Raw genomic sequence first — 12,060 nt, forward strand, 5'->3', positions numbered from 1 at the left:
TTAAGTGATAGGTTATTACTGATTATTATTATTAAAGTAAAAAAATAATCTTAGTATTAGGTTCAAATTTAAACCAATAATAATTTATTATCTATAATTTATTATAAAAATATTATAAATATAATATTTCTCTTTTCCTAGCCATGCAATTAAAAGGTATATATATATATATATATATATATGAGATTCATAAAAGTCAAAGAACAAACACTGCTGCTAAATAATTTGACACTATTCCAAAAAAACACACACACTGCTAATAACGTCATCTCCCCAAACCTTATTAGGATATGAATGATTTATGAAAGTCTGAAATAATCGAAGTCTTCTCTTGAATCCGCGTACTACTGCGTGAATGTAAGTGCATTAGTGTCCTTCACGTTTTTCTTTTCTCAGATCTCTCTCTCTGTCTCTGACTTATATTTCGGATCACCACAGGACTTTTTCTCTCTCTATCTCTCTATCTCTCTCTCATTAGAAGAAGAAGAAAAAAAAAAAAAAAAGAACTTAAAGTACCAAACTACACGTTATCTCTCTCTCTCTCTTTCTTCCCAGATTTTCAACAAGCCACCACAGAAAGCTAGGAAACAAGACAAACCTTTTGTTTTTTCTTGTCTTTTTTGCCTTTCCGTTGGTGGGCTCTGGTTTTCTTTGGCTACTATTGGTTGTTTTTCCTGAAACACATACAATTATTGCCTTTCTAGGATTGTTTTCACACCAAAAAAATAAAACCCTGTCAAGGGTTAAAAAAAAAATTCCTTTTGTTTTGTTAATTTGAGTCTAATTTTCCTTGCTGGGTTTTTCTTAGCTTTCTGTCTTCAGAGAAACAAAGACTTTGTTTTTGTGCTTGGCTTGGTGGGTTTGCATTGTTTTTGTCATTGTGCAGTTGGTGGTAGTTATAATTCTGTTCTGGTGACTGTTGATGAATTGATGTCTTTGGCTGTTGGAGCTGTTTCAAGTTCCAAGAACATGGGGTTTGATGAAAACAAGGAGGAAGGAGAGAAAAGTACAAGAGAAATAGAGGAAGCAAAGCAAGAGGGTGATGATGAGGGAGGGAAGATTAGCAGACAGATGAGTGAAGCTTCTCTATATACAACTGATCAGGAGGAGGAAGATGATGAGAGAAGCAAATTACAGTTGGGTCCTCAGTACACTCTCAAAGAACAACTTGAGAAGGATAAGGTTTGTTTCTGCTGAAATTAAAGGTTAAAAATAGAGAGCAATTCTCTTCTGTTATAAAATGTGTTTTTATGTCTTTTTTTTGGGGTTGAATTTTTGAGAACCCAGGATGATGAGAGTCTGAGGAGGTGGAAGGAACAGCTTCTTGGGAGTGTTGATCTTAACAATGTCGGAGGTATCAGTTTGGCTATTACTAACTTTGTGGGTTTTTTAAGAAATTTGGTTTTCATAATATTCAATTCTTTGTCATTTCCTTTTACTAACTGTCCATTTTGGTCTTCTCACCCCAATAATAATAATAATAATAATAAACTGTCCATTTTGGTGATTACCAATGATAAAATAGTATAAATGACAGAAAAATGATTAGTCTGATCTTCTTCTCCAATTTTTTGGGTAGTAAAAGATTGCATATCTTAACTTGTTCTTCACATTTTTAATATGATGATATTAGCATTGCCTTGTAATTTAGCGTTATTGTCTGTCTGCACTTTTTTTATAAGGTGAACCATAAGTCAAATTCTCTCCTTATTTTTAGAACTATTGAATATTTATATTATTGTAGAAACTTTTGTGTGGCTTGTCTTTCTTCTAATTAATACTTTCAAATAACTTGTGAATGGATTTCTTTAAATATTTTAATGTGAAGAGGCACTCGATGTTTCTTTTTTATGCTCATTTTATGAAGCAATAGAATGCAAGTCCGCTGACATTTATTTCGAATTTTTATTCTTCCATTGTCAATTGTTATGTAACTTGTAGAGAGAAAAGGGTCAAGACATATTGGTTTACATTTTTATCTTTGGGAGCATATGTTTGGAATTGGTACCTTGCATTTCTCTCATTTTCGTTTCTTAGATATTGACCATTGTGAAGTCAAATGGGCCAACATTTTAGGATTCCTTTAATTTTCGTTGTACCAGTGATATTTTAGCATAAATAAGATTACTAACATTTTGTTCCCTTCTCTTTATTCTCTCTAATTAGTGTTTGGTCATAGGATTGTTGTTGATTTGGTTCACCTCTTTTTAGGGCTGTAACATAAACGAACCAAGTCGTTAATAAACAGTTCAGATTTGACTTGACAAAAAGCTCATTTATGTTTGTTTATTTATAAACAAGCTAAGTTTAAGCTTTAATTTTAAGCTTGTTCAATAAATGAGCCCAAGAAAAAAAAATGTTCATGAACAAGCTCATGAACAATAAGGCTTGATAAAAATAAATAAAGCTTAGGTTAGTTTACTGGGATTGGTAATAAGTTTCATACGGACTTGAACAATTAGTGAGAATTGCTATAAACAAGGTGTTCATATACTCTCTTTTTTTGGATAAATTGTTACTAAGAGTTGGTAATTAGGGGGAGGATTTAAACCATAGTTCTCCTCATACAGTAAGCCAGTTAATAACTTAATATCCTTAAATTACAAGACTCTTGGTATTCTTATGATAAACTTATGGCTGAATTTTTTAGTAGTGTTACTGTGCAACATGAAGTTTTTCTAACAGTAAATTATTTGATGATTATTCAATATCCCATGATTTTCGTAACTGGTAATGCTATTACAATGTTGTTTTCATCAATTATCATACATTATGAAAAGGATATTGTCAACTATGGTGATGTTCTTACCTTGTCGCTATCGGTTAGCTCATACAGTCTACACTATTTTGGTGTTTGTTATGTATTGTACAAATTAGAATCTGCTTTTGCAAATGCCTGATTTTTGTACTCCTTCCTGAGACTTTTTATATCAACCATAGAAAGCCTTATCCAATTTCTCTCCCTTTTTTGTTTGCTATTTATTTAGAGTGATAGAATGGTTATTGTTTTTGTTTCTGTTTCTTTTCCCCTTGCATTCAGTAAGATTCTTGTTGTGTGCCTCTTCTATTCCAGAAACTCTTGAACCAGATGTGAAGATATTTTGTCTGTCAATCATCTCACCTGGTAGATCTGACATTGTTCTTCCTATTCCTGAAGATGGAAAGCCCAAGGGTATATGGTTTACATTGAAAGAAGGTAGTAAATACAAATTGAAATTCTCTTTCCAAGTGAGTAATAACATTGTTTCTGGCCTTAAGTATACCAACACTGTCTGGAAAACTGGTATAAAGGGTAAGTTATCTGTGTTCTTATATTTCCCGTAGTACCAATTTGAAACACTTGCATGTTTCCCTCACAATGGAACATATTTCAGTGGACAGTTCAAAAGAGATGATTGGTACATTCAGCCCTCAGATAGAGCCTTACACACATATAATGCAAGAAGAGACCACCCCTTCTGGCATGTTTTCCAGAGGATCATATTCGGCTAGATCAAAGGTAAGTCCAATAACTTATGCTCTCTTTTAGTAATAAAAGTGAAAAGACAATTTAGACCATGTTGATTGATTTTAGCGGAATTAAATCAACTTTGCACATGAATTGATTATGGATTTCAATTGAGTTCCGGCTAATTCCCATAGCATAAACAAATCAAATAATAAAGAAATAAATTATAAAATAAATGACATAGGTGATTTATTGACAAAATAAAAAGAAATAAAAAACCAACATATGGATGCATCCTAAGGAAAAAAAAAAAAAAAAAACCACTCTGGAAGTTATTCCCTAATTCCAAGGAAATTTTCACTAATAGAATTGAGGTCTTACTATTGAAATATACCTATATTTCTAATTGCAACCCAATAGTACTTATGAACATGACCCCACAATCTGCTTCAAGTTGCGTATGAAATTCTCCATATGAATCGTGTATGTGACTTCAAGAACCACCTTGAAGATTTATTCTCCGCAGTTGAATGTGGAAGGCTCTGTAGCTTCAACCTTTGATCACCAATAGAAGTACCATTCTTTAAATTCGCTTTTATGAACCTAGTATTTGGTGAAATGTTGAGGTTTAGTGGTTTGATCTTTTAGATGCAGAGCAATACTCTCTAACCTCTTCCAGTCAACTTTAGTGAGCCCTTGTATAGTTTGACAAGTAGGTCACAATTAACACATCATCAACTGACCTAGCCTCAGTCGAGAGATGATCAACTGGCTGTTCTCAATTGAAATTCAAGTGACTTCCCTTTTCTTGAGCTGAATCTTGGAATTGAAATAAAACTTACATGTCATGCAATTAGCTAACACTAAAAGTAACAGAAAGTTTCTGTTTAGATGACTAGGATGTGTGGTCACGTGCCATTTATTCAGTAATGGTACTGAATCAGTACATTGATGATGCTATTATTTTGTTCTAAGTAGTCTTTAGAGAAACTAAAAGATAAATTAATTTAATGGACTTTAGGTTCAAAAGAAATGATGGTGACTTTATGTTCAAAACTAGTGTACCCTACCTTTGAGATGTCTTTCCATCTGGGGAAAATGTAGAAAATGAATATGCACTGCTGGGAGATTGTGACTTCTATCAAATGCAGCTCTTTGAATCTCCAAATAACTTGTACAATTTAGTGAAGTTTCTGGACATTATATAGAAATCTCATCCTGAAGTTGCTTGCAGAATCAAATGCAAATCAAGATCTCATGCTGGATCCATATCAATTAACTGCATATGGGATGTGATTTGTTTGGAACAAACTGAAGTGACTAAATGAAAGAAAAATATGAAAATTAGGAGAGCAAAAGGTCTTATTCATGGACACAGTTTGGGCTTTGTGATGCACTATATATGTCACTATTCACTAGTTTTTATACATGATTTGGTGGGCAAATTTGTGGTTGAATTCTCAGACTTCTTTAAACTTCTTTAGATTCCTGGCTTCCAAGTAATTCTTATCGCTGACATTTTTTTTTTACTGGTCCTGCATATCTTGACACCTCTAGTGTTTCCATTGAGAATTCTGGCATAAAGTTTCAGTACTATTTGTATCCCTACGTACTTGTACTATTTAACTACTAAATTCCTAAACTTTTCTCTGCCAATCACATTTTTCATTTCCAGCTTGTCTTGTACTCGAAAGTTTTTGGTTAAACATATGTGCTAGAAAAGTAAAAAATCTGGAAAGACATTCATAATTGAATGTGTTGTTGTTTGGCTATCTTTTGCAACAGTTACGGCCCATGCTGAACTGTATATTTATATCGATGGGGACTTGACATTGCTTACTCCACATGTTCTGGCTTTAATTGTACAAAACAACTTTAATACCCCATGCGTCAGACTATAAAACTATGCTGCAATAATTGCTCTTTAAACAGCTTTTTATTCCTAATATATATATATATATATATATAATATTTACTACCATCTAGTCTAATATTTATCTTCTCTTTTGCAGTTTTTAGATGATGATAACAAGTGCTACTTGGAGATCAACTATGGCTTTGATATCCGAAAGGAATGGGCTTCAACTTGAGCAGAGAAATTTACCAATGAGTGCTAGCATAAGCCATAATTCAGCTGATATTCTTATATTTACAATTAGCTTTAGTTTTTCTTTTTTCCTTTTAATTACTAGAAGATTCCTGCCTGTGGCTAAGTTACACGCGGTTGGAGTGTATGGAGATTAGAGAGAGAAGGATTCTTTGGTGACTGCTTTTAATAAAAGAAGAGCTTAGACTGACTTTTTCATATCCCTCTTGTACTCTTACCATAATTGATGTAAAGTCTTAAAAAGGGATGGAGTACTCTTTGGGTCAATTTATTTATAATAAGCTCTTTGGGTCTCATCTATCTGCTACTAGTACTGGGTTGTAAAGCATTTGGTTTCAGCCATAACTTTTTTTAAATAAATAAAAAGAGAGTTGTAAAGCATTGGATAGCGGGTTGTTTTTGAATTGAACTCTACCTTTTCTTTAATTTCTTATATCTGCTAGTGATAAAGTTAGCTGGAATGTTATCTTTTTCATTAGCTATTCTTCTATTAATCGTTTCTTTTCTTGAATCTTTCATTCCTTGATCGTGGATTCCTTTTATGTTCTTCTGGTGATATTTCTTGGTGAAACTATTTCCCGATATTAATTGGAAAAAAAATTTGCAAAATTATAACTTAATTACGCCCACCCAAAATGCACCTATCAGAATAAGGTTGGTGATTTTAATGCTAGAGCCAAAAAAGAAAAGGGTTAAAAAATATATATTGAAATTTGTGTGCTTTGATTAGAATAAACTTGGCAGTAGAAATGAAATCTGAGACTCCAAGTGAGATGGCTTTTTTCTTTTTTTTTTCTTAATGATCAAGAGCAACAAGCTGCCCATTGAGCAAAAGTTCAATATATCAGACACGGCGGCCAATTCTGATTTTCATACTTTGGCTAACATGCAATTCTCAAACCCTTCTTCATTTTACCAAGGGGGAGATAATACTTTTGAGAGACACAAAATAAGGCCTCAATAGTCAATATACCTTGTTAATCTAAAAGCCTAACTCGTTCAATAATGTTATATAAATTTCTTCAAATATTATTTTTCTCAAATTTCTTCTCTCTCTCTCTCTCTCTCTCTCTCTCACACACACACACATATATATATATATATATATATTTTTTTTTTTCTCTTGATATAAGTAATTCTAAGGGTTCTTTTTCCTAGCGTTGACACATATCACGTTTAATTTGGATAAGCCTTGGGCCAGATTTTTTGTGCAAAAGTCGAGCCTGGCATTTTTGTTGAATGGATCTCCTTTTCTTTATTTTTATTTTTTTTCTGAATGTGATCTCCCTTTTCAGCAACTAGAAAGTGCATCTCTGCTTGGGAGGAAGTACACCCTGTTAGTACAGGTGTATCTCTCTCTCTCTCTCTCTCTCTCTCTCTCTCTCTCTCTCTCTCTCTCTCTCTCTCTCTCTCTCTCTCTCTCTCTCTCTCTCTCTCTCTCTCTCTCTCTCTCTCTCTCTCTCTCTCTCTCTCTCTCTCAAGCTAGCGGGACTCACAGCTAATGGATCCTACCAGCTGTGAGAGGAGAGAAACATACACCCGTAATAGGGTGTATTTTCTCCTTGCTTGGCAGCCCGAAAGTCTAGGTGTGCAACCTTTAAATATAACAAATGTTATATCTACAATATTTTCATAACATTTTCACAACAAATCTTATGTAGCAAGTTGTTACGAGTTATTATTGGTGAGACAATAACGTAATTTCAGTGATAAATTCAAATTAAAACCAATAACAAATAACTACCTATGATTTGTTGTGAAAATGTTGTGGACGTAACACCTGACTTTAAATATAGAGAAGGTGTACATGTAAAAGACAACAATTATATTCTGAATTTAAATTGTAAATACACAAAATGTGTACAATGTTATACACATTTGTAAAAAGCGTACAATATTGTACACTTTTTGCAAATATGTACAAATATTGGGTAATGTAAGTTTACATTGCTATTATAATTTAAACTTATAAAAGTCTAGGAAATAAATCTTAATAATTAGAGTTCCGATTAGAGAGGAAATAGAGAATGGATAATAATAGGTTGTTGGGAGGATAAGGGTGGATTGACTCCCTTTGTTTTCTTGTCAATTTGCAGCTGTTAGAGAATTCATTATTTCAATTTTCAAAATGCCCTGGCCTAGAGCATTGGGCTTTCCCCTTGGGTATAAGCTCTATAACTGGGTTTGGTAATTAGTAGAATGAAAGTGGCATATGGTTTTTAGATACAAGAAGAAGGATTCATTGGTTCTGTAGAACTTGACTAGTTTCAGAACAGAAGAATCAAAGGAGGTTAAGTTGACTCGTGAGCAATTAAGGCTTGTTTGAGGAGAAGATAGATTAGAACATGTGTGATTATTGCTGAATTGAGCTTTGCATCTCCCAATCAAACATCTGGCCACTAGGAGCATTGGTATTATTACTTTTGGAGTTGGATCCTGACTCCTGACTCCTGAGGTATCAAATTACCTACTAAATTATTTGCCCTTTTTGACCCTAGTATTATAGGGGACACGGATTCAAATACTCTTCTTTCTTTTTGAGATGGCCTCTTGCCACATGCCATCACGGGCTTGGCCCATGAGTTGGATCACATTTCTTGTGATTTTGCGGGCCTCACGTTCTCATTTGAGAGTGGGCCATATGTTTTTTATATCCTTAGTTGTTCGTGGTTGAATTGGGTCACTATGCCTTTTAGGATTGTTAATGTTTGTGGGGCAAGTCTTGCGATCTTATCTGTGCGCATTGGGCTAGCAAGTTGATACGTATAAAAAGATCTCTTACTTCTCTGAAGATTTCAGCCATTTAAGACCTAATATGTAGTTCGCCCAAAAAGAGTTGTTGAACACAAAATTTAATCACATACCTAACAGGATTTGAATCCTTGAACTCTACCACAACCCTATATTTATAGGAGGTAGAAATGCTATTCGGCCCAAGACCATGGGCAATAATAGGTAGTTAGTTTATTCATGCAAATCCATGGAGGTATAACAGTCAAGCTAGCCAAAAAGCCAATGTGTAGGCAGCATGCCAATAGGTTTCTAGCCCTATTGGCACCTAGCTTCCTCCATGATCTTTTATGTCGTAGGTTTGACCTACCTTCCTCCTCTACTCCAAAAAAATAAGTAAGAGCAATGCTATATACACAAAAATTGAACAACATTTTTTTGCTCTCGTTGATATGTCAAGGGCAAGCTTATATTGGTTCTTATTTAGGTTTACCACTAACATCAACTTTTATATGTTAATGTGTTTTATTTTTAAGTATTTTCTATTTTTATAAGTGTTATATTATGGAACATATAATTTTTATAAGTGTTATGTTATGGAACATATAATGAATTTTTCATTATATAGTGATATATGTATGAAAGACATACTTTAATAAAAAGATTTGAATTTCATAGTCATAATATTGTTTTACATTTTTGGAGAAGATGTTATTAAAAGAGGTATTTTTTAAATGTTAAAATGCAAATTGCACTCTCTAATTTTGACTGAAATTCATTTCAGTCATTTAACTTTACTTTCGTTCAATTGAGCCCTTTAAGTTGCCCTTTAAGTTTCAATTTTATTCAATTTAGGTCTTCCCTCCAATTTCATTGAAAATTTTCCATTAAAAATATATCATTCTCACATGAAAAAGATCTATAAAATTAATTAAAATATTTTATATATTTTTATGCAATTTTTTTTTCAAAATTTTTTTCAGTAGTTAATTACATAATTTTTAACGAAATTGGACAAAAGACCTAAATGGAATAAATTTGAAACTTGAAAGACTCAAATAAACCAAAGTAAAGTAAGTAAAGTTAAAGATTTGAAATAAATTTCAATCAAATTTAGAGTGTATATAATTTGTATTTTAACTTTTTTTTTTTTTTTTATAAAAAAATTTGGCATAATCAGTTGACTAATTTGAACATCTTGAAGAATATAAAAAGAAAAAAAATGCACATCTCCAAATCCATTCACATATTACATGTTACTTTAAATTTAAATATTACATAAGTTTAGAATTGTAGCCAATTTTTTGTTTTCTTTATGAATATGAATGTAATGCCTATAATTTTTTTTTTTTTTTTTTTTGAGAAACAAAATTTTAAGGTAATATTTTGAAAATATATGATATTAAATTGCTAGTGCGAACTTTTTATGTTTTTGTGCTATTAACCACCATGTACGTACCAAATGTTAAGGAGCTCAAATATGGAATGAAATAAATTCATTTATTAGCGTTGTATTTATCCTTATTTGTGAGTATTAAATATTTATCCTAATAAATTCCTTTTGAATGGTTTAACAATCTTCTCTTTCTCAAGATTGCATTTTGTCTTTCCTTGGTTGGTTATTTATTCATCTCCTTAAGTATCAATTTCACATAACATTAGAAATTTCAAGTAGAAAAATAGCAAACATACCTTCGGTAGTCTGAATTCAATATCTAAAAAGGCTAGTGTTCATTTATCTTTAAAATAGAACTACAAAACTTTTTGTGAAAGACATATTAGTTCAACAACGAATGGCAATGCACACTTCGAGTCTATTTGGTTTAGCAATTTGGTAGCCTAAGGCTCTGCTTAGGAGTTCATAAAAGAATAGAATGGAATAGAATAATCATAAGGGAATGGAAAGGAAATGAATGGAATGTATTTAAGTACGGGAAATGAATGGAATGGAATGGAATTAAGTAACCTTGATTGGATGTTTTAAAATAAAGGAATGGAAAGGAATGAAAATGAATGGAATGTAAGTAATCTTGTTTGGAAGCAATATGAAGAGAATGGAATGAAATCATTTTATGATAATATTACTATTAGACCCCTATTTTAAAATAAATTAAAATAGGGTTGAATATGTAGGGGTATTTTGGGAGTTTTAGTAAAAAAATCATTAAATTTAATTCCATTCCTCCCAATTTCGGGGGGAATTAAAATATGAGATTTTAAGGGAATCGAGGGGAATGAGTGTTCCCTCCTACCCATTACATTCCCTCTCACTTAAACTCCCAAACAAGAAAATGGGCTTTCCATTCCCTTTATTAAAACTCACCTTTATTAAAACTCACAAACAAAGGAAGGGAAGAATATTCTAAAATTATTCTTTTCATTCCTTTCCATTCCATTTCATTCCCTCCTATCAAACGAGGCCTAAATGCACATTTTTAAATCTCAAAACTCTATTTTTGCAACAACAACTTCTCATAACTTTTTTACAAATGCTTATTTTAAACTCAAAACACCATTTTGCAACAGTTTATCCAATCACACCCTTTGAAGCATTGTGCATTCCTCATATGGCCAAAATAAAAGAAAAGCTACTTAAAAACCAAAACAAAATTGTAAGAGCATACTCACTACACTTTTTTAAAACATTACACTCCCTATCCACAAAGCCATAAATAAGACTTTTTTTTTTTTTTTTTTTTTGTGTGGATAGCCCACTTATAATTTAAATAGGAACAATATGTTCAAGCGCTCTGTTTGTGCTTTGTATAGTACTTTAATTATTAAAAGAAATACATAAGTTTTCATTGGGATAAATTGGAGAATTAATTCTATGAAATTTAGGAACTTATCTAATACAATTGGTGAATATATGCAATACCTACATAACATTTTCCCGTATACATTTTTCATGAGATAAAAAAAGTTGAAAAAAAAAATTGTGATCTCTCTCCATAATTTGCTTTGATTTGTTATATCAAATTATCAATGGTATATATCCAAGCAAAGACAACGTCTTGAAGGACCAAATAGGATCCATGACAAGAAGTGGGTAGGGATTGTATATGGTCTTGTCATTTACAAATTGTTCAAGCTGACGATGACAACGTTTTGGAGGTTCAATCCTTTGATTCTAAAAGCTTTTTTTTTTTTTTTTTTTTTTTTTTTTTTTGGGTCAATTTGGTTGTTGAGAACCCAGGACAAATATCCATGGCTTCAAATATGATAATTTGGTGGGGGCTTCCTAGTGGGAAGGATTGGATTTTGCATTGGCCATAGGTTAGGCTATTAGACTCCTTATCTATGGAGGGAGAGAAATTGCAGATATATATAAAAAAAATAAATCAATGGGTGTTTTATTTCCAAGAGGCAACAATTAAACATTTTGAAAAACCTCTTGATCAAGAATGGGAAGAATCACCACTAATCAAGAGGCACATATTTGAAAAATGGCTAAATTAGTTTTAATTGTAAGGCAAAAATAAGGGAACGGTTTGGTAAAGTAGATGGGTGTTGATAGCCATTTTCGCGTCACATTTTTTACAAGCCCGATTTAACCAAGCCCGACTTCCTTGTGAGCTCAATTCATGTATTATATTATATTTTATTCTTTTAAGTATGGCCCAAGCCCATGTGACCTATTGGGGGAAATTAAGGAAGTGTGGTTTGGAGGGTACAGGTCGGTTCCTTTTGGACCTTTTGCATGAGCCCAGCCCATGCGTGTTACCAAGTGGGTAAGGGACACTGATAACACCTCAAGCTCATGGAGGAGGTCTTA

The 12,060-nt window shown here is 32.5% G+C and overlaps 1 protein-coding gene across 2 annotated transcripts; it reads left to right on the forward strand.

Moving 5' to 3' along the window:
* The first annotated feature begins 220 nt into the window (after window positions 1–220).
* Window positions 221–5,943, forward strand: LOC115956054 (rho GDP-dissociation inhibitor 1). 2 transcript variants are annotated; one of them, XM_031074513.1, is made up of 6 exons: window positions 221–357; window positions 809–1,182; window positions 1,288–1,354; window positions 3,074–3,292; window positions 3,375–3,499; window positions 5,461–5,943. In XM_031074513.1, exons 2-6 carry the CDS (start codon window positions 931–933, stop codon window positions 5,536–5,538), a joined length of 741 nt encoding a protein of 246 aa, XP_030930373.1. In that variant the 5' UTR covers window positions 221–357; window positions 809–930; the 3' UTR covers window positions 5,539–5,943. The 2 variants fall into 2 exon arrangements, with proteins under 2 accessions (XP_030930373.1, XP_030930374.1); XM_031074514.1 differs by lacking the exon at window positions 221–357 and having other exon boundaries at window positions 395–1,182; window positions 3,074–3,196.
* Window positions 5,944–12,060: the final 6,117 nt, after the last annotated feature.

Source organism: Quercus lobata, chromosome 8, assembly GCF_001633185.2.
Source record: "Quercus lobata isolate SW786 chromosome 8, ValleyOak3.0 Primary Assembly, whole genome shotgun sequence".
Lineage (NCBI taxonomy): Eukaryota > Viridiplantae > Streptophyta > Magnoliopsida > Fagales > Fagaceae > Quercus > Quercus lobata.